The sequence below is a fragment of the Zonotrichia leucophrys genome, chromosome 20 (assembly GCF_028769735.1).
Source record: "Zonotrichia leucophrys gambelii isolate GWCS_2022_RI chromosome 20, RI_Zleu_2.0, whole genome shotgun sequence".
NCBI classification, from domain to species: Eukaryota; Metazoa; Chordata; class Aves; order Passeriformes; family Passerellidae; genus Zonotrichia; species Zonotrichia leucophrys.
The window spans coordinates 13,936,891-13,962,172 of NC_088189.1; the positions used below are offsets into that span (position 1 = coordinate 13,936,891).

Below are 25,282 nucleotides of genomic sequence, written 5' to 3' on the forward strand. Positions count from 1 at the left end.
ACATTGAAGTTCCTGTTTTACAGATAGAAATACGCCACACAAGTTTCCCCCTTTGGCACTTGGGCAGCTCACACTGCCGATGTGGATGTGGAGCTGCTTTGTCCCTTCTTGCAGTCCTCAGTCTAGTAAAGTTAGATGGTGGATACTTCAGATTAATTATAAAATTTCTGTCCTCTTGCAAAAATAGGTGGGTTGAAGCTGGTCACATTTCTGAATTCACAGTGTCATGAGGCAGGTGCCCGCAACAGTGTAAGGGACCCCAGGATCCAGGCAGCTCCCACAAGAGCTGTGCTCCCAGAAACAAAGCCTTTTCTTTCATTCTGGTTTAGCAGGCCTACAAGGTGGTCAGGACTTCCCTAGGAGAGCATGGGAATCCCTCCTCATCCTCCCCACCCCCAGAAGCACTGCCTACAGCTGTGACCTAGGAAAGGTGTTGGGTGTTGTAGTCTTCCACTAATTGCCTTTTGAAATAAGGCCTCTTTCTGCTCCTCCTTTAGTTCTGTGTAAGGAAGACATGTGAGCAATAGCACTACCTCAACTGGCACCTGTACAGCCTGGCCCTGGTACAAGTGCCTTTTCCCCAGTTTTTAAGGCAGAAACACAAATTCATGACTCAAAGCCTGTTCTCAGATAAAGCACACCTAGAGAGCCAGTTTTACTTCTTCAGCTGTGTTACTATTCCCAGAATCCTGCTGTATTCCCAGCCCCTCTCCACTTCTACCTTTTGCTTGCTCCAAGTTCTTTGATTAAGGACAGGCCCTTGCCACACTGTAGCTCAAGGACAGCCACGGCCCTGGAGGCTGCAGAGCAGATCCTCTCCCCGCAATACTACAGAACACCCGTAGCACTGCTGCCTGCCCCACCTTCACCCACTGCCAAGGAATGCTCTGTTCTCCCTACTCTCCACCTTGGTCTTTTCTTAGTGGTTAAAAAGGCCAGGGAGGTGGGACAGGGATAGAAGGAGCAAAGCACAGGGGCAGCTTCCCTCTAGAAACCAGACTGAAAGCAAACATAACTGACTCCTCCAGCCCCAGGACTCTCAACCATTTGTGAAGGATGGGAGTGGAGGAGGGCAGGAGGGCTTTGTCTCTGGACTGAACTTTAAGCATGCCTGAGGACAGGAGTTGTGCCCAGATCCTCAGCAACCATGGTCACACTGCACAGAGGGCTGGGAACAGCTTCTGCATGTACTCTGAGCACATGACATCCCAGGGCGTACCTGCATCCTGTGTAGTCGTATCCCAGACACTGGGCACTGCACAGCATCTATCACTCGCCTCCAGGCCTAAGCACACAACTGCCTAAATCACATTGGGAGAGCAGAGAAATAAAACTTCATGAAGGCCTTTTTAAGAGAATTTTATTTGAGTGGTTCTTACAAAGATTGTTGCAATATGAAAGTCTTTGATAGAAATATCAAGCTGTCTTGTCAAACACACTGAAGTAACCCAAAAATATATTTCAGAGCTCACAGAGCTTAAAAAGAGCAAAGATTATATGCAACCAGAACAAAACACTTTTCTGTATTTCCTACCCATTTTCAGACTTGGCTGAAATCCTCCAGCTCTGCCCCACTGCACTCATCTGGAAATGCAGAGATGTTTTGTTTGGAAACTTAGACACACCTCACAGTATTTACAAAGAAACTTTTACAGATACAATAATCAAAAGTTACCATCAAGAAGTAAAACCCTTCAATCCTCCTATTCTTACCAATTATTCGGCACAAAGCAAGCTGAGTAGCTGTCTGCAGTCAGCATTCAGTAGCTTTTTGGATTTTCCCTTTATACAAAAACACTAAATATGTCCCTTCATCCAGTCTCTCTCTGATACTACCCTTGTGCAGATCACCCACATTTAGTGAAATGTAAAATGTCTTTGCTGCATTAAAAGAAAGGCTCATGAAACATTAAAAATGTCATTATGTCCCATCTGCCTTTTACAGAGTACTTGTTATCTATGAGCTACTTCTCAGTTCCTACAGATCACCTTTGTCAATGTACAAGAATTACAAGGCAGAACAAGAAGTCAACAGCTTTGTATACAGTGGAAATGCTAGTTAGGGAGAATGAACACACTGCATTTCTGCTTACTTCATTTTATTTTTAAAGATAGCAGGAAGTGTACACAAAATGACATTAAATCCTTTCCTTTAGTTTTATCTAAATAAAAGATAACTCAATCTTCCTCCAAAAAATACCTATGTACAAAACTGACTAAATTAATCTTCATCGTCGAACAGGAACCAGTAGTTGGGTTGCAGTCATAGAGTCTGGGAAAAGGCTGTGGTATGTTGGAAGAGGTACATACGCTGCTGTAATCATTTTACCTAATCACAAGAGGAAAAAAGTAAACATCAGTGTTTGTCATTTCTGTAATGGATGACTAAATGTAGGCGTGTACATGGAACACTCACCTGCAAACCACCTCCCATGCAAAGCATTGACAGCTGCGATGGCAGCAGCGATGGAGGGACATTTCACATACACATTGCCCTGCAAGACAGAATAGTGCAGCCCATGAGAAGTCAGAGACACTTGCCCAATGCTGTTCCTCAGCTACCCCTGGACCTGGCTGGGACAGAGCCACACCTGCTCCACGGGCACCCGCTGGGATTAATCCGTAACACAGAATGAGCACAAGAGAAGGGTTGCACTGCAACCTTCAATTTTTCTAAATAGGATTTTGCAAGATAGCCCAAACATGCATTTGAGCAGCAATCACTGAGCCATGAATGGCTGATCTGCTCCTGAGAGCCTTTTAGAGAAAGGATCTAAAGGCTCCTAACCATTAACACCGTGTGAAAGAAAATAGCACAAGGGGTCTTACTGCCCCCAAGGCAGCCCAGCTGCCAAGGTCTATAAGCCACAAACCTCAACTACATATGCTCCACTCAACAGGCAAGCTCACAGCCTGTATTCCACAAGAACCAAGCACTCCCCGTTCCCCCAGACAGAAGCAACACTTCAAGGGAGACAGATTCCCTAAAAATTCTCCTCCATAAACATCAGCATGTCTGTCTTTACTCGAGCAAGAACTAAGGCAAAGGGAAAATCCCATCCCTGCAGGGCAGGAAGAGCTTGAGATTGTTCCCAAGGCACATGACAGACTGATCTTTCAACTTCACCCTGAGTTTGCCATCTGCAGATCAAGCACTGTGCCTCCCTAATCCAAAGAACCACAACAGTCACACCCAACAACTCCAAGACACAGGGATGCCCACAGTAATGTGTGGCATTTTTCTGGTTGTCTGCTAAAAAACAGACCATCAGTAATACCCAAAGAAGATCGATTCTAGCTGAAACAGATTTTTCAGGAAAATAGTGCATTAAAAAATAGATTCCAGCCTTTCCTTAGCAGCTTTAGTCAGCTGGTATTAACTCTTCCCACTGCAATCTAACTCATTCCTTTCTCATGGGGCGAACCTGAGCTTAGGGGCTGGTGTTTAAGGCACTAAGGAATCAATTATCATACAGAGCTCTGCTCTCAGCCTCCCCCTGCAAAGGCACCTAAACTGCTTAAATGCCCAGTTGAGGTGCAGGAACACAAAGCTGTGGCTTTCCTTAACACCAGGCAGAACAGACAGATGTGGTACATGAGCCATACAGTCAGCTGGGACTGCAACTGTTTAATCCTCAACAAATCACATGCTCATAAGCCAACCCCTGACAGGCCTCAGCACAGAAGTCTGGGACAGAGCCCTGAAGGCACCCAGAAACCGAGCCTGGAAAACAGAATTGTACAATGGAAACTATCAGTGGGTATTTTATATCTGTGTCACTGCTGTGCTACTATGACAAAACAGATTTCATTTTTTATGAAACATTAACTCATTACTTAGTATGTTGCAGTTGCTTTTTTAAAATCCACCTGCTAACATGAAACAGAATTTTGCAGCTCCATGGGCTTAGAACCTATGTGAGGTATCCTGAGGGCTAGTGTAGTTTTGGGGGTGGTGGTTTTCTGGGGGGTTGTGCAGTGATTTTTTTGTGTGTTTAGTTGCTGAGAGGGTTTTTTGGAGGTGGGAAGTGTTAGGGGTTGTTGGCTATTTTGGAATTTTTTTTCTGTCAAAGAACACTTAATTTTCTCTAAGTAACAAACACATTATGGGGAAGGTTTCTTCCTCTCATCAGTCCAATGGTCCAAGACCACAGGCGTGATCTTGAAGATTACAAGATGCTAGGTAAGGCAGCACACTGTTTTATGTGCTAGACTGCAGCTCCTATCTAACCTCTGTGTAACCCACAAGAAAGGGTTTTAGGTGATATTGGGGCAGCTGCACAAGACAGCAATGGTTGAGTGCAGGGCAGAACAATCCCACCAAAGCACACCAGCAGGAACATGAGTTTCAGCCTTATACCTTAGCATGGAACACAAGATGACACTTTTAGGGTCAGATAGATAGAAATTAACCCAACTGTGAAACCACCTGAAAACTGAACTTCTGTTTGGGCTGTGAATTCTTTTTAAAAAGGGTTCAAGAGAATTAATCTATTTACAGACCTTCCAGAGTTTATGCAGTCTAAGAGCTGAAATACAGAGAAGAGGTAACCAGTCTGGGGTTGATGTAAACAAGGTCAATTCAGAAGAAAAATATATTTACCAGTCTAAGATGCAGGTATTAATCTGGAATTCAGTCAGCAGCAACGGTGTTTCTCTTCCCTGTTCTAACTCCAGGCCCTCAGACTGCTCATTGCAAGACTTTAATGTCCATGAGTAACCACAACTGTTTCTAAGCACGGGATGAGGCACATATTTACCTTATGCTGTAATTCTGCTGGAGCAAAAGCTCTTTTCTACTGAAGCCTGTGCTCTAGAAAGAGGAAACTGAAGTCCTTGACTTGAGGGAAAGGCACAACTTAAGGGAAATGCCAAATGCCTGAACTAGTCACTGCTCTTCTACAGCAACTTCAGCTGGGTAAGCCTTCAAGAGCAGCACCAGAAAGCTGCTCATCCAAGTTACACACAATGATTCGCAATCGGAGAGAACCATCTACATTCTGCACAAACTAAGAAATTTAGGTACAGTTTAGGAAAAGCCCCATATTTGTAATGCTCCCCCTGGACAAAAGAAAGCAACAGAGCTCCTAACATCAGCTCAGTGTGTCATTCCCGGAAGCAGGCATACCTGAGCTGAGTTTTTGTCAACATAGATGTGGATAACTCCTCCATGTTTGTTACATTCCTCAATCACATCATCTTTAATTTCTGTGTCCCAGCCAGCTTCTTCTTCACTGTACAGGGGAAGGAAAAACAGGACAGAGATCATTCACACAAAATCCACCCCCAAAACCCATTAAACACATGCCTGCAACATTCTGATTTCTTTCTTACATGTTAAAGTCATTGACAAATGCCAAACAGACGACAAATCACTTACGTTTGAGGATTAAACATGTTGGAAAGCTGGAAGCACTGTGTTGCAAGTGGTTGTACAGAAGCAGCTGCAGCCAGAACTGTTGTAATGAAAAAAAAAAAAATTAGCATATCTAAGAACCCACTATGCATGGCTCTGATTTATTCAGCATAATAGAAGCAGCTCTGACTAAACAGAAACTGAAGGCAGGAAAGCAAAACTCAAAACCAGGCACTACTGATGATAGATATATTTAAAATGATCAATACAAAAGCCAGCACACTATGAATCACAGTTGAACCTGAAAAGTGAAAATATCATCATGTACATTGATTTTGGCAGATTTTCCATTTGAACATTAAAAGGCACGCATCTTCATTTGCATTTAAAATGTCTGCCTGAGTTGTATGTCAGCACCTTTAATGTTTTGCTCCTCACAGATGCCCAGCAGCAGCTCAGGACAGCACCACCCCAGCTGACTGGACAGCAAAGGACAGACAACCTTGGGGAATTCCTAAAACCTGTTTTAAGCACGTTGAATTATGCTTCAGAAGTGTACCTGCACTTTCATCCCTTGAAAACGCAGACTGAAGGAAACATTTGACACCTGAAATTGCTCTTTCCCTATAACAGTGAAATTATTACTTGTCATTTATTGCTGCTTATCATGCCAGTACATTGCATTAAACACTGTCCCACAGGCTGCCCTTCCACAGACTTCAGACTTCTGTCAATGGAGAAACTCTGAGACAGTAAACCCAAACTTCTGATTCTCAAATAACCCCTCTAAGGCAGGGAGAACACTGCTACCCAATCACAAATACCAGTCCACGCATTTTCTTGGACTAGTACATGGCTGGAGAATGCTACCAACACTGGAGAAAATGCTACCAAGAATTTTCAGTCAAAAAAATAACAGGATGATTCCCCACTTCCCCACAGATGACTAGACAAGTAGGAGAACACAATTTCTCAGGTATGGGCAAACCCTATACCACAAGAATTGCCCCTACAGACACCTGAAATAAAATCTACTAATTACAAGTCATAATAAATGCTAGTTTACCTTCATTCTGCTGGGACAGTCTCGTTTGTAAATCTAAAGAAAAATACAGAGAAGTAATTAGAATGCTTGCTAGCATCACTGTATCATCACCTGCCAGCCAGGTTGTTCAGCTTGTTTTTCTGTGGTTAAGAACTTATTTCAGTATCACTGTTCCTCTCTAGTTGTGAGTAGTTTCGCTAATTTCAGCTTCTGTACTAGAATGTTCTGTACTTGACAGATTCTGTGACAACAAAGCATTTTAAAGAGCAACAATACCTTAAAAGGACAGACATGACCATGTACCTTTAATTCAATGTATTACTCCCAACTTGCTTTTGCTGTGATTGTCTTCAAAAGACATGTTTTACATGAGAAAATAATTACAGCAATTCTGACATGCATTAGAGGCGTCAACACCAACATCTTTACTACCAGAAAGCAGTTAAGCACACAGCTATCCAAACCTGACATGCTTAAAGCAGTTACCAAATTTCATTTCAAGTAGAATAAGGCAATACTTTGTCTGCTTTGCTTTCATATAGATGGCATAATGATACAAGTAGCTTTGGTATTTTTCAAATTCAAAACATTTTCCAGTGTTCAGAACATGTGATTTGCCTGGAAAACATGATTTACTTGTTTAACAACATACACTTGTCCCAATCCAAAGTGATGGGAACAAACAAATGCAGACTTTCTAGCCATTTCCAAGTAACATGACATCTTTAAGCTAACATAAAACTTCAGAATTCAAGACTGTAAGTATAAGCCCCTTCAATCATGGTTCCATTTAAGAGACACTCGGTGTGAGCAAACAATTGCCTTAATTCACTCATTTAGAGAGTAGCAAAGTGATGAGCACCAAGTAAGCTTCCAAGCTGACCTGGAAATACCTGAAGGCACCAGGTATCAACATACTTTTCCCCTTTCTAATAAAACCTCCTCCATGACACTGAAGAACCAACAGAAATAAATGTTTTTCTCTAGATTTTCCTGATGTGCCTTTCCAAGCGTTTTGCAAGGAACATGTACCAGGAACCATACTGAAAAGCAAGGGCTGGAAGGAGTAAGCTCTGAAGGCTGAGTTGTAAAAAGAGCTGGTGATATTTGGCATGTTTTCCATCCAGATCTGAACCCACAGAGTCCTCACCTCCACAGAATGAGAAATATCACAACAGCAAAGGCTGTCTTAGCCTGTATTCTCTGAAGAAACGGCATGGTCTTGGCCAAATCTGTAACTAATTACCTAGTTAATTAATATTCAGACTCTTGTGAAAACAAAGGCCTTTTAAAGAAAACAGCAAATATCCAAACTCCCAATTTAGAGGAGAGACACTTTTCCTGCTACAATTCCAATCCATCATGTCCAGCAGAACTCGTCTATGTGGGTCAGCCTGGGGCTCTACAGCCAAATCCCTGCACCTAATTTGGTAAACCTGCACATATCATCACTGCAAATTCTGTCCACAGCCAAGATCTGTTCTAAACACAGCAAGGTCAGCCACCACTATCTTTTGCAACAGTTTCACAGGTTAATTATTAACCATGTTTGAAACATAACCTGCTGCTCACCAGATCTTTTATCAACAAACTGGATTCTTTTGTTGCTCATGACTCAAGAACAGTCCTGTCCTCTCACTTCTAAAATCACTTAGATTTAAGAAATTAATTGTCACTCTATATAGTCAATTCATGTTTCCCTACACATAGTTTTAAAGAGTATGCAGAAACTAAAATTAATACATCTGACCAATTCAGATCAAAGTAACTCTTTCAGTATATTCTTGTGTAACACTTGTAAGAGCAGCAAGTTTAGCACAATGGGAGTACATGTTTAGTGTACACAGAAAGCACAAATACAGATAAATCTATCAAAGTAATTTGTGTCTTAAAATAAAAAGTTTATTTTTAAATCCAGATGGCTTTAAATAAGCCAAAGTCTGCCAAACATTGCCTAGCATCTTGAGTCATTTCTTAGAACAGAAACCAAACAGAGGTCCAGGATGATAATAGCTATCTTTTCCTCTTTTACAGCACACCATATCAATTTTTTCCATAAACAGATAGCTCCTTCCACAAGTAAGGAATGCTTTGTCCCACCAAACATTAGAAGCATGTTCTATAGGCTGATTATTTTAAATTTTCTAGTTGAGAAAGAGAACAGGGAGTACACAGCGACAACTGTTCAGCTTCAAATTCTTTTTCCTGCTGGATGGCCAAATTCTCAGGTGTCCCCTAGAACTAATTCTCTACCTTCCCTACTTGAGTTTTATTGACTCCCTCTTGAACATGGATTATCAGAAGTGTTTGCAGATGTATACATTACACCTCAGATGCTCAGGCCTGCTTGCCTCTAGGAACACACCTAATATTTTAACGATATATCATGCTGCCAGGTCATGTTCTGGCACTGATAAACTGAAGCATTTAGATATTTTTCTCCTCCCTGGCCATTCTTCCATTGCTAAGCTCCCAGACTATGCGACTGGAATTTTATTTAACCCTGAAGAGGTGAACAATATACAACACCCCAAGAATTTCTTGTCGACAGCACCTGCACATTTATTCACCTCATTTCTACTACTGACCATTTTCATTCATGTAAATATTACTGAAGACCAGATCAACACCTAAACTTTGGCTTTAGCAATAGCCTCCAACTTTCCCAGCTTTCACCTGTAAAAAAGTCCTTCTTTCTCTGAATCAGCTTCCTGACACACCTTGTACTTCCTGTATTACTCACTTCTCCAGTTTAATAACTTCCAAATGACAGGAGTCTAAAGATCAGCAAGAAGCTGCTCCTCGTCTGCCAAGGAAAGGCAATTTAATCAATGACTGTTGGTCTTTAAATACAGTTTCTGACAGTATGCTATACTTTCATAATATTCTCCAGTTTACCCATCTTTAGTATAACCTCTGAAGGAGCAAAGTCTACTCAGTAACGAGACCAGAAACTGGCCAGACCACATTCTTCTTCCTTCAAGTGTACTTCAAGTCTAATTTAGTCACATGTTTCAGCTATATACCACATCATGGACTTAAAATGTTTATCAACAATACCAGAGATGAGACCACATGTTTCATACATGTATTCCATCACTCATTTCATGGGACTTTTACTTCTCTGACCTGTTTACATTAGCCTCTTACTTTTAGCTTTCTTTCTACCTTGGGAAGAATAATTTTCCTTTTTTATTTTTGAACTACATATTCCTAGCTTACCTTCCTCAAATTCTAAACTTTATGACCAGTATGCCCACTACAAGTTGAGGCAACTAAATACATACAAACATCTTGGGAGTAGTTTCTCATTCACCTGAGTCCCACTTCCTTTTTTCTTCAAGAGTTGGTAAACCTTCATCTATTGCTTTCATGACTTTAACAATGTCTAACTCAATCTGACTGTTGGCAGACAATTATCTTTTATCTGTTTCCCCCCAAACTAAAAATCTTGTTTTATTATCAGTCATTTTTCCTATTCTTCATAGGCTGTGTGGTCATTCCTTATTTCTTTTGAGGTAGCTGATCACCCAGGTTCAGCGTGGAGCCCACACTAACAGAACGTTTTCTTCTTTCTGTAGAATACAGATCCAACACAGCATTAGCAATGTAAAACATCCTGCCTATTCAAACACCCAAGTTGCTCAGACCAGATAACTTAACTGCCTTGTTTCTTCAACCATCAGCGAGACCTGTTTGTGTATCCTTCCATTTAAATGTGAGCAACTCATGATCCCTCAAGTCAATGGTCATTTCTATTCTCATCCGTAACATCTTCATTACTTACCAAATTGAGTTTAAAATAGCATCCCCTCTTCATGAGTCAGTGAGTGTTTGATGAAGAAATTTGTCGGATATCACATCCAGGAATATCTGGGCCCCACCATTATTACTAGCAATTCTTCTCCAATCTGTATCGGGGAAGTTAAAGTCTCCCACAATGACATAATTCCTGGTAGTAATTTTCTCTAACAAGAGTAAAGAGATCTTTAATCCATAACCAAATCTCACTTTGGGGACAGCTCATTGACTCTACGGCAGCAAAAAAGCTTTATCTTTTTCCAAAGTTACTTAAGTTGCACATGTCTGCATTATTGCTTTTGTACAATACAAGTGGAAAGAACAATGCTACCCCTACCACCTTTATTTCCACAGTTGCTAACATGCATCTTCTTCTAACATCTGTACTCAGCCTCATGTATTTCTCTGCAGAGAATCATGTTTTCTCATGCTGATTGCATACTACCTGAACCATTCAGCTGTGTCAGACATTTATGGCCATGTTCTTGATTTAGTGAGTTTGGATTTCTTCAGACCTTGTTTGTTTCAAATGCGGGAGAGGAAAAGGACTGGTGTTTTTTTAAAACACTATTCTCATTTCTAATTGCTGACATGTTTCTACATGAGACTGCCACACCACTTTATAACCTGCATAAATTATGATCTAACTTCAGCGGTGGTTAACTTTCCTTCTCTTTCTGGACTAGACACACTTTTTCCTCACTACTGTATGTTTTTCATCCTTCTCAAACAGGCAACCAGCATTTTTCTGTCACTGGCCAGTTCATTTTCCTTCCAAGGGCACATCTCTAAAACAACTCTATTATATTCTTTTAGCAACTGTCTACAGCTTCATATGTATGCTCTTCTTAAGACTGCACCTGACCTTCAGTAACATGATTCAGACCTATCTTATTAAGCCTGAATCATTTCCATCACATGCTCTGCTGGAAGGCAAACAAGAATGCTACCTTTTCTTTGCTACTTTCTGACACATCGCACACATTCCAGCATCTGGTTATTTGTGACATTCAGGTCCTTTCTACTGTTGGGACAGTTTCATATCCCTTGTTCATAGTATTAATCAAAAGTAGCAAAAAGAAAAAAAAAAAAAACAACATTCAGGGAGGCGACTCCCTGCTCTAGCTCTGAAGACCCCATGAATAGTTAGTTTTTCAGACCAGCTGTGAACAAAGCAGCAGCAATCACATCCCTCAGCCTCATTCCAGCACACCCACCTGCAGAACACACATACAACTATTGCCAAATCCAAGCAACAGACACATTCCCTGACATAAAATGTCTTTCCTCATGAGGACATACGCTGTAAAAACGCTGCTGCCATCTTTATGATGTGTCCCCCATAGAGTCCTAATAACCTTCCTGCCCTTTGTACAGCTCTGATTTTTCTACAGGGGTCAATCCCCTTCCAATTCTGAGCCTGCCATTTTCAACAGTCAACACATATTCTGCAGTAGAACATACAAATCCCCACTAGCCCAGAGAACAGTGAAGAGAGGAAGGTTTGGGGTGAAAACCAGCAAATTTGGAAAAATATGGAAAGTGAATCACACACATCCAAATTGTGATATACCATTATTAGTTACTTGCTTATGATTTTGCAGTGTTTTACAGTGCGTAAAACATGCTGCAACACCTCATTTTAAAAGACCAAAACGCATTTTCATTTTAAAAGACAAAAAAACCCATAGTTAAGTACCTCCTGTCTCAAATTTATAAAGTAATTTTGAAAAATATATATAGGTCATGATTTCTTACCTGTCACAGCTCCAAAGGCCAAAGATCCACTCATCTGCAGAGCCTGCTGTGCAGCTGGAGGAATCTGCAAACCAGTACCTGGAACACAGAGACACCTTGGAGCAAACCCTTTCATTTATTTAGGAATGCAGCAACAGAAGCATCATAAACATTCCTCTTGTCATAAGATAAAAAATACCACACATTTAAATATTTCATTCATTTATCCAAACAGTTCTGTGGAGTGTTTTAATTCAAATTCTGCAAACTTCTTCACACACTTGTTATCCAACATTGCACACACCTTCTGCAAGTCTTGCCATCAACTGAAGCCGACCAGTTGTTCCCAAATCAATTCCAGTCCGTTCCAACTCATCACTGTCCAAAAATGAGCTAGCACTGGAAGCATCAGTACGCTCAGTTACATGTCCAACTTTCATTGGTCTCCCAGCCAGCTCAAATCCATTGAGTTGTTCCAGGGCTTTTTTGGCACACTCAGAGTCTGAGAACTGTGGTTTGGAGAAACACAAATTCAGTAATGCTTGCCTATAGGATTCAGCAACGCTTCTACTGTATGTAATATCCACAATTACGCAAACAGGAGAAACTCTTTAAGATAATAGCAACAAGCTAATGTACATGTGCTCAGAATTTTTCATTTAAACCAAACACACGCATATTTTGGTATTTACTTTCTCATGGTTAGGGTACTATATATTTAAATATATTTTTGAAGTTATAGCATCTAGATACTCCAGAAGTCATGACTGTGGCTGTCTTTCAAGAGTGACACTCAATTCTTCTGCAACCTTACAACTGCCACAGTATTTACAACCTTACAACTGCCACAGTATTTACAGTTTATTCCTAACAGATATTCTGCTTTATGCTGCAAAACATCAAAATAAACACACAAGCATTTTATCAGTGTTAAAACTGTCAAGTATGAACTATATAGTAAGTTTGGTTTCATTTGTGTCCATGTGCCAGAGGTCCCAGCCAAGACTTTTTCCTCATGACAAATTGCCAGGTCAGTTAAGAAACTCAAGTTCACAAAACTGTGTACCTGAGGGTAAAGAGGAAAGACTTTTTAACTGAAAAAATTTTAGCCCCTATTATTTCCCCTATAAAGTTCAAATTAAATTATTTTCAGCTATAAAAACACCAGTCTTTAGAAGACAGCATTTGCTTTTGCTGGCACTGACTACAGAGGAAACTATTCCCATCTAAACATATTCACTGCTCATTCTCAATACCCAGACAACCATCAGAAACAAAGAAAAAGCCAGTGCTGCATCCTGCAACAGGACACTTCTGAAATGAAATATACAGTTATCGAGTGGCAATTTAGTACCTCCCATGCATATGTACCAAATTTAGATTGTGCTTAGTTTAGTATGTTTAGATTGCTACTATATAACCACATAAATATACACAGGAAGGTTCATATATAGAGATATTTACTCCTGCATGGGAAGGTTACACTCAGAAATCATCTTAGAAACCCAGCAATTCTAGTCATACCGTAATGAATCCATATCCTTTTGAGCGTCCAGTTTCACTGTCCATCATGAGCTGAATACTTTCAATCTGCAGATAAGAAAAAAGCTATTTACTAACAGACATTTTGGAACAAACTCCAAGATACCAGAACACAACATGAAAACAGCCCTGTCAAACTGTCAAATACACAGACACGAATGTGAAACTATTACTTTTTTTAAATTAGTTTCTCATTCCTTCCTCATTTCAAAATTAGTATACAGACAGCTAAATAGGTACTTGGATAGTAAGAGAAGCAGGTAAACATAAGGATTTTGAGCTCATCTATGGGTAGAGGCTTGATGCAGCATTCTAACAGCATAAGCACACAGAGATGATCAGATCATAACTGAAATGCACTCATCATGGCACTTCATATGCTGAGAAACTCTGTTTTACAAACTAAGAAAAGGAGTATGCCTGACAAGTGCTTTGTGAGTATGAAGCTGAATTATTTCCAGAAGCTGCTAGGGCTCTAAAACTAAGCTAGGTTTTTCAAATAAACTACTCTGAACAACATGCCAAATTAAAGTTTACCCTGCCAAATGGCTCGAAGATTCCTCGAAGCATATCTTCAGTTATATTGAAGTGTAATGATCCCACATAGAGCCTCATAGGACCAGCACTGCCCTTCTGCAGATTATTTGCCATTGCTGCTGCTCTGTTTTTCTCTGCCTACGGAGAAAAAAATTCACCTTCAATAAGAAATCAATAAAAAAACCCTAAAATAAGAAGTAAATACCTATCAGACCTAAACTAGAAGATTCACCAAACAAACAGAAGCTGTTGCATGATCTGCAGTCTATGAGACTTGAACTTAAGAGCTACAAAACCCAAGATCACGACCAAGTACAGAGACAAGAGACTCCAAAAGTGTTCAAATTGAACAACTTCATGCAAAATTCTGACTTCTACCTAGGAAATTATCTAGAAGGCATACACAATATAGCCTTCACTTCTGTAACACTATTAACAATTTCTTTACTGTTATTTGTTTAAGATCAGCATTTTCCTAATACCTTTACACAACTTCCAATCACTTTAATTTGCCTGTTATCTACTGACAACAAAAATCCATTTTACTAGCTTAAATAATCATCCTTGTTATGGTTTTCCAAACATTCAGTAGTAGCCAAATTTTCAAACAAAGTTTCTCATCAAAATACAAGAAGCATAACTCTGCATGAACAAAAATGAGGTTTACAATTCCTTACCTGTGATGCCTGTACTATGATAGGTACACCCAGGACTCTCTGTCCAGTCAGTCCTATTGCCAGGGGCACTGAACTAACATCAACAAATTCAACATAAGCAATCCCCTTTGAACGTCTGGAATTTCTATCTGAAATCATTCGCACATCACGAACCTGAAAGGCAACAACAGAGATGGAAATACTTTTAGAGAAAGATGAAAAAACCTAATGCAGCCTATTTCTCAGACACAAATTAATACTGAGAATTATTTGCCAAGCCAACAGCTTTAATTCTACAGTAGCATACACTTTTTGTAACATGCATATCCCAGAGGCAAGCTAGCACTAAAGCTGTTTTGTTTTGTACGTGACAGAGCTTGCAGCACTCTAATGCTTTACACCAGAACCTTACAGCTGATAGAACAAATGAAGTTTTTCCAACTCAAAAGTTACATGAATTTTCAAATGACACTATAACTGACTGACCTATCTAAAAAAAGAAGAAAATACGAAAAATGAAGTTGAGTCAGAATTGCATCAACATGTTTTGCCTCACATCACATGAACACGCAACTACTCAAAAACTACATTTTTGTGTTCAAAGCTTTTAATAATTAGTTCATCATTAATCCCTCTTTGCACAGGCACAGGAAGCTCCAGAAAGCCACATGCTTACAATTCTGAAAAAATACTGACCCTGTACTAAGTTGTACTAGGGCAGCTTGTGGCAAAATTCAAAATTTTTTTAACTTCCCTATCAATTACCTTCCCTACTGTAGAGAAAAATTCTTCCAGGTCTCTTGGTCGAATTCTTGCAGCCAACTGCATGCAGAACACTGTTCGAGCATCCCTCTCTTCAGGGGTAAGATTATCAATAGGTTCTCTGGAAAGAGTAAAGTTCAGCTAAAAAATCAACTGAATTGAGATAATTCATCTTTGAACCACACATGATACACTTAACAATCAGTACTTCATAGTCTGATAGGAAAAAAAAAAAGCCTGCTGTATTAAAAAAAAGAGAGTAAAGAACTGAAGGGAATACCAAATATTAACATGGCAAGTTGTAACATGACTGAATATCCTATTTCACCTGTGAGCACCAAATATAACTGGAAAATTCTATTTTATATGCAAAAGCATAAAGTGAGGTACCATTTTGCTACTGTCCAGAACTGGTATCAGATACCACTACGGAGCTTACATGTCCTTTTCATCAAAAAGATGGAAGAACAAGAATATAAAAGCAAAGAGGGCAAACTAGCACAGACTGGCTATCCAAATTCTCAGAGAAGTAGTGTGGGCTAGGCTTTACTAACTCACATCTTGCATTTACCCAGTCACTTTGGAGTCACTACAGCCACCGCATAAAACCAGACTGACATCCATGTAAATAGAACGTGCAGTCCTCATTCCACAGTTTCAGCTTGTTAACCCATAAAGAAGTATAAATAGTATTGAATTACTGGAATGAACAGTAGAATTACTTTGATCCTTGATACATTAAGAACTACAATAATTTTATTTATTAGTGGAAATTAGATGCACCAGTGTTAACATATTGAAGCTTCAAATCTAAACAAATCTGACTTGTACTCAAGTACAAAGTACATAAGAAGTAGCATGGTGTATCCTGGATTGAGTATCCATCGATGTCATATGTATTTTTATTAAATTAACCACATAGATACTAATCACTTAGAAAACACAATAAAAATTTAAACATCATTATCTTAGTAAGAGTTTGCCAGTCATTGAAAAACAAAATGAGACTGGTGAAATTTGACTGCATTAACATAAGAGAATAATCTCATTAGCAGCTATCTAAATCCTATTCCCTTAAATGAGAAGACTAAGAATGAATAAGCAGTTTCTGGACTGCAGAGGCATATAGCCTCTCAACAAATAACAGTAATAAATACTGGACAGCAAAAAGAAGCATCTATACTTTCCCATTTCATACTCTAGATTATTAACTATGATTCAGCAGAAAAACTAATTTAAATCATAATTAATGGGGAGAAGATTGAAAATACAGAAACACAAACTAATCAAGACTTGTTTTGCAAACTGACATTATTTACAACCTTTTATGACATGGGGAGAAAGCAACATACTACCAATGCTCTTTTCTCACTAGCTTTCTCAATGAATTCCAGCATCACTTGTGAGTGCTGGAGAGCAATTAGTCATTCATTATTTCATCATCACTTTTCCAACTCCAACTAGACAAAAATAAACAAACCCAAACATAGGTTAAAAGTCATACCTAACAGGGCTTTTGTCTTTTCTGAAAGGACTTTTGCTTCTAGAGCGGCGTCTGCTAAAAAGAAAGATCAACAAGATTAGAAGAAAACTTTCCAATATACCACTCCTGGTTCTAAACAAAACCTATTAATAATGCAATGAAAAACAGAGAAAAGTCAAAAACCTTAATTTGATGCTGTGAGGCAGACCAATCTTCCCTCTGATGGCACTGTTGAATTTTGGACCAGAACTATGGCAGAAGAAAAGACAAAAGACCTGAGTATTTGAATTCAAAATTTCCTGTCTGTACTCACATTACACTCCAGGTGCTCACCCACCCTTGCCTCTGAACTTGTCAGCATTTCCATTAGCAGCACTCACAGCATGCATCAGATAATCAGTTGGTTACCAACACATGCAGCACTTCAGACCATAAGGCACAGAATATGATCCCCTCCCACTTTCATCTACACCACAAAATCCCAGAATATGCAAGGACTCTTCATGAGACAGTCAGCCATAGCACATTTGTATAGGCAAACTATTCTGAGCTACAGTTACTGTTATAACCATTTTCACCTGTCTTTTTATCCACATGCAAGTTCTACATACTGACGACTGCAAAGCACAACATTCATGGCCTGGAACTCCGCTTCAGAGCTGTATGCCAAGTGGTACTGGCAGGATTACTTGCTCAAGTGTAACATTTTAAAATCATAAAGTTCCAAGAAATTTAAGGTGCAAGAGCAAACCAAAAGTGGCTCCAAGCAGACACCTGCAAGGGACACATTCACTAACGGTGTCTCGGCTCTAACCACTGAAGTGCTGCAAATATATAAATGAAGCTTCCTTAAAATTCCTCATGGCCATCAAACCACAGAAACAGTGAACCCAGCAGTCAGCTGTATACACACATGTAACCACAAAAGGAATCCAATCTCTTGACTGAATCTAATTTAATGCCCCAGGCTTCACACTGAGTCTCTTAGAACAAACTGTAATCTGCCCTTCGCTTCCACGTTCAGGACAGTCCTCTTGCTAGTTAATGGGGCACCCAGGAAGAGACTGTGACAAGAGCAGTAAGATTCATCCTATTGTGCTCTCCCTGAATTCAATCTCCTGGTAGAGAGTTGTTCAAAAGGCAAAGAACAACACCTGTTAACATTCTTCCTGTATCTCCACCAAGCGCAGAGGCACTCTGCACAGACTGAACACTGTGCACTGGGCTTTGGCTTTCCATCTGTACACAATTGATTCTTTCTGCTGTTGCTACAAATTGATGTAAAACACCCTGAAAGACACGGCGGGCTGAAGACATTAAGTAGTCTTTCACTAAATCCATTTGGCCACGCAATTTGTCTGAAAAACGTCTTCTTGCTCCTCAGTGGAGCAGTAATGCTTATAGTTAAACTCAGCATCCGCCACAAGGAGGAGGATGCCCATTTTTCTAAGCATGTCATGACACAGGTGGAAGTAGTGGGCCAAGATCCAAAACCGTGCTGGCCAGGTTAAAGCAAGGGAAATATGGCCCTGTACAACACTGGAAAAAAAATAAAGAAAAAAGACCATTTAGAAACTACTCATGAAGAGAAGATTACTACTTACTGAGAGAAAATAAGACATAAAACACAGACACACGTTGAGATGAGATCACAATTGATCAAAACCAGACTCTTTTTTTTTTTGCCTAGGAGAAATTACTCCCTTTCCTGCTCAAGTCCAGACAAATTATTGCCAGGAGTGTCCATTCAGGTTCTTCAGTATCTATGGAACAACTGCCAAAAGCTGCATCTGGAAATACTGGTACTAATTTCAGAGGCTACCTTCTTATCAGACATGGGACTACCTTGCATTTTCACATCAAATGTAAAACATGGTGCTCTCTATTTTAATTCAAATGCAGACAGACAAACCAATTACAGTGACTCCAGAAAACTAACATGCAGACCCAACTAAACAATAATAAATAGTTAAGAGCACGAGTTTTCAAGGAAAAGGTGAAAGAAATATTTTAAGTACTCATCTAAATCTAATGAATAACAAAACCAAAACACAAACAACTGAGAAGTAACAGTTTTCAAATGCATGCACAAGGCGGGGGTGGGGGGTGGAGGGAGGAGGAAAAAGGGGCAGCAAAAACCCACAATCCATCACAACTCCAAAAATCTCCATTTTTCTTTCTTGACTAATACTATCTTATTTACAGAACTCCATGAGACCAACATTAAGAAACCCCAGACCACTGGAACACACCAAGCAGAAAACTGCCTAGGGCAAGGTGAGAGCCCAAATTACCTTCTCAAAATCAACAGTATACCCTTTTCAGCAGTATTCTCCCTGTGTTTTTCTAAGGAGACTTGCTTGTAAAGCTGTAGATCTCCAGTAAAGTTTCTGCATTGCTTCTACTGTCTCTACAACTGTTGCCCAGTTCCTGCTAACCTGTACGGAAACACCGTGTCACAACCATTAATCTCCATGTCTAGGAGTCACCTTCTTTGTAAGCCAAAGTGCCATGTGCAGCCAAAGCACACACTTCCACAAGACCTAAGAGATGCCACAGGGCCCAATAACGTCAGGTCAGAAGACAGCTAGCAAATTATCAGCTGTTACCTACTCACCCATAGTCAAGATTCCAACAAAAAAATGTCGGACAAGGCAAACTCTGGCTAACAGAGTCCAGGAGAATCACAAGGAACTTTCAGTCATCATTGTAATAAACCTGTTTTCCAAACAGCTTTGTCTAGATTGGTAATTTCAAAATAGAAACAGGATGGTCTAAGTGACCGCTACTTTATGTTAGCAGCAGCTGGGATTTGCCCTGCAAATCTAAGCAAGACTACAAAGTCAAGTTCCTTCTCCTAAGAGACCTTATGATACAGCTATGTAACACTTAAGGGACAACATATGTGAAAATAACATGAGATAAAAAACCCTGTGATCACGAAGCAATGCAATACAGTCACCTAATTTTAACCTAATTTAAAATTAAAGCATTTAACCACATTTCAAGCCTAAAGTGAGAAACTCGAAGTTTTCAGGTTCCCTGTAGCACTCTCCTCTCCTTTTCCCTCAGAATTATCTATACTAAACTTTTTTCCTCACTACTGCTGAGATGCCTCCTAACTACTCCCAGCAGTAAAACCATCTTGGTTTACAGAAAATCAGCTCGAAATGAGCCTTTATAAAGCTCATGAGGAAGATCACAAGGAGGAGGAAGAGTAAAAAATAAGATAAAATAGAAACCATTAAGCAATTTGATCTAGATACTGCCGTTAGCCACAACCCTGTCAGCACTAACTCCAACCCAAAACTACCGGAACAGCCCCACAAGGAGAGATTCCAGAAATAAATTCTCCAGCCAGAAAGAGTACTCTGGCAGTCACTTTTGAAACACTGAACTTATGCCACTGATACAGACACAACTTCTTCAAATGAAAGCTCAGTATTGGTAGATCCAAAGGTGGCTGGTGATGCAGGAGGGCTTTATCACCAAAGTATTCATCTCTCTGAAATTCAGCATCTGTTACATAGATTTAAAAGTGAGTCCCTGCATTTTAAGAGCCCTGAACAGGAACTCTTCACAATCCCTTCTCTTTCACACATTTAGAGCCAAAACTAGAACTCTGAAATCACATTAGCATGTTTATCATTTTAACAGGACTGTTCATCCTCTACAACTGAATGACAGCAACTGCTTGCTGACTGCCATCAGTCAACACCAAACCTTCTGGGACAAATGTGCTTGCCCTATACCAGTTTTCCACAAAACCATCTAAACACACTAGAATTCTACTTGGTTAAGTGAAAGCAATGATTTGGCAACTGAAGCAGTGAACAAACTATCAAATGAACAGCACAACTATGTACCCTCAGAGCATACTACATTATCCCTGCTTCTTGCTCCCTGTATCTCAACACCAGAGCAATCACCCAGAACAGCTACGAGAGAGTGTCAGGATAGCAAAAAAGACCCCTTGCAACTACTTACCTTTCTGGCATAACATATCTCAGAGCATTAAAACAGGCATGGGTTATTGTAGAACAATACTTTCCACCTCTACTTGCAGAAATTATTTTGGAAGACCAGAACACTGGAACTCCCAAATTTCTCCAGGTGAAAAACCTTCTCACCCAGTGACAACAAGAAAAACAAAGAATAAAACCCTCCAACACAGCTGGAAGAATGCAGCAACTCCCGAGAGCTCCCACGCAACCACAAGATGAAACAAAGGACATCCTCTCCACACAACACTGCACTGGAGGGAAGGAGGCCAGCACACTCCATACACAGAAGGCTGAAGTTTTTGATCAAGGTCCTCTGTACCTTGAGCCATAACAGTGGCACTGGCATAACCCAACCAGCTACTGTCATCTTACAAGTGCAACAGAGTTGTGGGAAAACTACTCTGCACTGCTGAAATCTTTACAGCTGAAGTCCAGAGCCGTGTACAGAGGCTCTGATACTCAAGACAAAGGAAAAGCAGGGCTGATATATTACGATCCCCACATACACAGGACTGATGATGCACAGGACGCCAGTGCACCTTAGAGGATCCAGGAACTGCAGCAGGTTTTCACGACGAAAATGCCAACATCCAGATGACTTGGCACAGAGTGAGACCCTGAGACCTCAGGAAGTTTTTGTTTGTAGTCCAAGAGTACAAAAAGCCCGAAGAAAAACATTCATGTTCATAAAACTGGACAAGCCTACAATTTATCAGAAGGTAAACACTGTCTGCTCAAACATCTTGAAGAGATTTCTCTATCATGGATGGCATTATATGTCATGATTTAAAAAATACATTCTTTTCAAATGCCTCCTTTTAACATCATCTTTCATTCCAAAATTTGACAACAATTGAGATGAGACCCGCAAAACAACAGAAACAAACAGCAGCTTCAGTAATCAATGACAGTCAAGCATACAGCCCAGTTCTCACTGAGTTTCTGTAGAAAGAGGCAATGGGAAGCACAGGGGAGAGCCACAGTACAAACCACCAGAAACAATACTGATGAAAAAACATCTTTTGAGAATTGATTTACAAATGTCTGGAACCACCTACTGCTGAAGTTCTATCAAGCTAAATATCTGAGAGGAATTGTCAGCCTCTAAACAAGTCTGAGAAAAAAGCAGGGCAAATTTGCAACACACGGGCATTACTAAGACAAGATGCTCCCAGTTTAGATGCATAAACATGGAATATGTTTGTATGAATATCCATTTATGGAGTTAATGTTCAAGAACAGCAAGACAGTAAAAATCTTTAGTAATACCCAAAAAAAAGTGTACGAGCCTGGAACCAAATAAACATACTACTATTAATTTTTTGGCAGTTAAGCCATCAAGTTCATATAGTTTAAATAGTTAGGGCATGGAGAGAATTTGGTTGTTATACTGATTTTGTGATAAACTTAGTTTTCCACTCAGCTGTACACATTCTTTCATTTGCTTTCCCATCTCTGTCTTGGCTAAGAATGAAAACTAGAGGAATATTACTATCCTCATTTTCACTCTGTATTTACTGACATTCTTTAAACTTCACCTCTCACTTTCTTTTCAATTACAATTATTGACCAATTTAGAAAGCAGAGGGTGAAACTTCAACCTTCCACATTGTACAGTGAAGCAGCACACATGCAACTCTGAACAAATAACCTACTAGGGACTTCTGTAGCGGCCTCTGAATCTGCGGTCTCTGCTCCTAGACCGGCTGCGTCTGCGTTCTTTGCTTCTGCTCCGTTTCCTTTCCCGGCTTCTGCTCTTTTTCCGTTCCCGATCTCGGCTCCGTTTGCGTTCCTTACTTCTGCTCCTCTTTCTGTCATGGCTTCGACTTCGACTCTTGCTCTTTTTTCTCCTGACAAAGAAAAGTGCAACTTCAGATACACACACAGTTCAGTGTTATTTACCCCACACTCCCTCTGTTACAGACACTGATGGAAAAAGCTTGTACCTGATGGTATTTGTACTTTTTATTGTAAATGAGTGGCTAAGCATGTCAGCAATCTCCTTTCATGAGCCACATGAAATCAGCAACAGCACATTTTTCTTTTAAATTTTTTAATTGCTAGAGAGTGCTTTCAGAGGAGTAAAACGACTAAAAACCCATTTCCTATGTTAGACCTAGTACACAGCAGTTGCAGTACTTCATCTGGTGTTCAAACATACTTCGTGATTTTAAGAATAAATCATATAGTTAAGTAAAACAAAATGCAACAAAAACAGAAAGAAAGGCAACTCTGGGGTTGTTTCCTCTTAATACTCCCTGCCAATTGTCTTTTACATGCTGCTTCAGAGTTTTGCTTCCTACTTGCGACTCCCACTCATATTATTTAGAACACAAGTACAAGCATGTAATGTGTTTGATTTCAGAAGGTGACAGCAGCATACATGCTGACTTCAGTGCATTTCTGTAATACACAGCTAACTTTTTACTGTTTTGTCAACTATCAACTTTGTAATTTTTCTCTTTACATCAATAACCTCTTCACCAAATGATGCTTATAAGGTAAGGAATTTATTTTACGGACTACACACTTTTTGGGTATCACATCCAGGCGTTCACATACTGCAATTACGCTTGCTGAGCAAGGTGTGCTTGTACTCTTGTTTTTTAAAAAACTTGTATTATAAATTTAGACATCTTCAAAGGGCAAGGATGCAGAGAACAGATCAAGACAATTCAACACCCTAAACCCTTCCAAGAAATCACTGGTGTCTTTAACAGCTTTCCACTGCTCCAAACCTCAATTCTACAACAAATAAGTCTTAAAATGCAAAATCCATTGCATAGGTAAATTAACAAAAGTAATTTAAATATGCTGAACATACTAAGTCTGCATTTTTATCTGATGCTAGGTGAATGTTTCTGCAATTTAGATTACATCCGTTGCAAAGGGTATTAACTGCATTTGTAAACAAAATAAAATTTCCAAATTGCTGCAACTGCAAATTCCAAGCTTTTGCAAACTATTTCCTTAAACACCACTGACACGGATTCACAAGTCCACAAAAACCAGCAGCCTCTACCCAAATGCAGAGAACTGAGAAAATACTTACTTCTTGCTGCGTTCTTCATGGCCATTGGCACTGCTCAATTTGTTCTCATCCTAAGCAGGGTTGATAGAAGAACATCGTGAGGACGAAGTGGAAATATTTCAAGTGGTCAAAGGGTAATGGGAATAGGAATAAGAAAATAAAAAACAAAAATTTTAATACTAAATTACTTGTTTACAGTTTAATATGGAAAGCTTTAGAAAATTTAGGTAGGCATGTTTAACCACTTTGCTGCTTAAATTTAAGTCATACAATTACAAAATACAAGACTTACATCATTTAAAAGTGTGTATTAAATTGTAGATACTTCCATACATGGTTTAGAGAGCAAGTTATCCTGTAGAATTCAGCACTCAAGTGACTAAATGTTATTTCTACAAAATTTAAGAGGAAGTCTGAGGTGTTTGCGAGCCCCTCTGATTAGTACCAAGGCTATATCTCTGCCTAAGCCCCGTGGCCACACTAGCAGCCAGCCACTATGGATTTCCTGTGACCGATGCCATTCCCGAGATCTTCACTCATTTTCGTTGAAGGGTTGTAAGAGCTTGATGTCACCTCTGTCACACATCTCGCCCTGAAGCAAACAGGGATTCACACTGCTTTAGTAACGTCGACTCCCAAGAAAGCCATCAATAATCCACCAGTGCAGCCTAAACATCCCCTATTTCCATACCTGTTTACATGGAAAATATCCATGTTAAGCCAGGACACAAGAATTTTAACACAACAGTTCACAAATTTCTCTTCAAGATGTAAACGTAACTGCTAAATATTACATTAACTAAATATACCACTTAAAACTTACAAATGCTCATCCAAAAATTCATGACATGGTTGTAATAAACACTGCAGAACAGACTGACAACAGCTGCTATATAACTTATATACTGGCTTTACAGTTTAATCACATTGGTTACATCAAAAGTACAATTCCTAGGCGATTTAAACTTATATACATTTCTTCCAAAATCAGTAGCTAAAGCATGCAGTCTGTTAACACTTCACCACCATCTGGTGGAAAACAAAAAAGACAGTATTCATTTGCTGCTGGCTTAAGTGAAGGACATCACTAAGCTAATTGATAAAAATTTTACAGAAAAACTGACATTTCCTAATTAAACAACTAGGACAGAAGAACACAAGAGCTTCTTTTAGAATGATACCGCAGACTGTGATACTGTCTTTTACTTGCTAAGAACATTCTATTCAGGGATCCAAGAATTTCTGTAAATTCATTCACTCAGCAATTGATTTTCATCTGCCCTGTTGAAAGATTACCCGCCAGCAGCCTTCTGCATTAAAAGCAAGTC

General features: G+C 39.7%; 1 protein-coding gene across 3 annotated transcripts in view; it reads right to left on the reverse strand.

The window, feature by feature from the left end:
* Positions 1–1,343: 1,343 nt before the first annotated feature.
* RBM39 (RNA binding motif protein 39) overlaps positions 1,344–25,282 on the reverse strand; it is a 28,606-nt gene continuing 4,667 nt past the window's right edge. Inside the window, exons 3-17 of one of the 3 annotated variants that reach the window (XM_064729820.1) lie at positions 23,976–24,025; positions 22,579–22,773; positions 17,103–17,168; positions 16,941–16,994; positions 15,440–15,557; positions 14,696–14,848; positions 14,019–14,156; positions 13,464–13,529; positions 12,244–12,448; positions 11,961–12,038; positions 6,423–6,455; positions 5,381–5,456; positions 5,129–5,234; positions 2,417–2,495; positions 1,344–2,329 (exon numbers count right to left, since the gene is read on the reverse strand). In XM_064729820.1, the coding sequence (XP_064585890.1) occupies positions 2,229–2,329; positions 2,417–2,495; positions 5,129–5,234; positions 5,381–5,456; positions 6,423–6,455; positions 11,961–12,038; positions 12,244–12,448; positions 13,464–13,529; positions 14,019–14,156; positions 14,696–14,848; positions 15,440–15,557; positions 16,941–16,994; positions 17,103–17,168; positions 22,579–22,773; positions 23,976–24,025 (1,518 nt within the window). In that variant the 3' untranslated portion in view covers positions 1,344–2,228. Of the gene's footprint in view, positions 2,330–2,416; positions 2,496–5,128; positions 5,235–5,380; positions 5,457–6,422; positions 6,456–10,188; positions 10,313–11,960; positions 12,039–12,243; positions 12,449–13,463; positions 13,530–14,018; positions 14,157–14,695; positions 14,849–15,439; positions 15,558–16,940; positions 16,995–17,102; positions 17,169–22,578; positions 22,774–23,975; positions 24,026–25,282 lie in introns of those variants that run through there. The other 2 variants (XM_064729821.1, XR_010442465.1) reach the window with 2 other exon arrangements.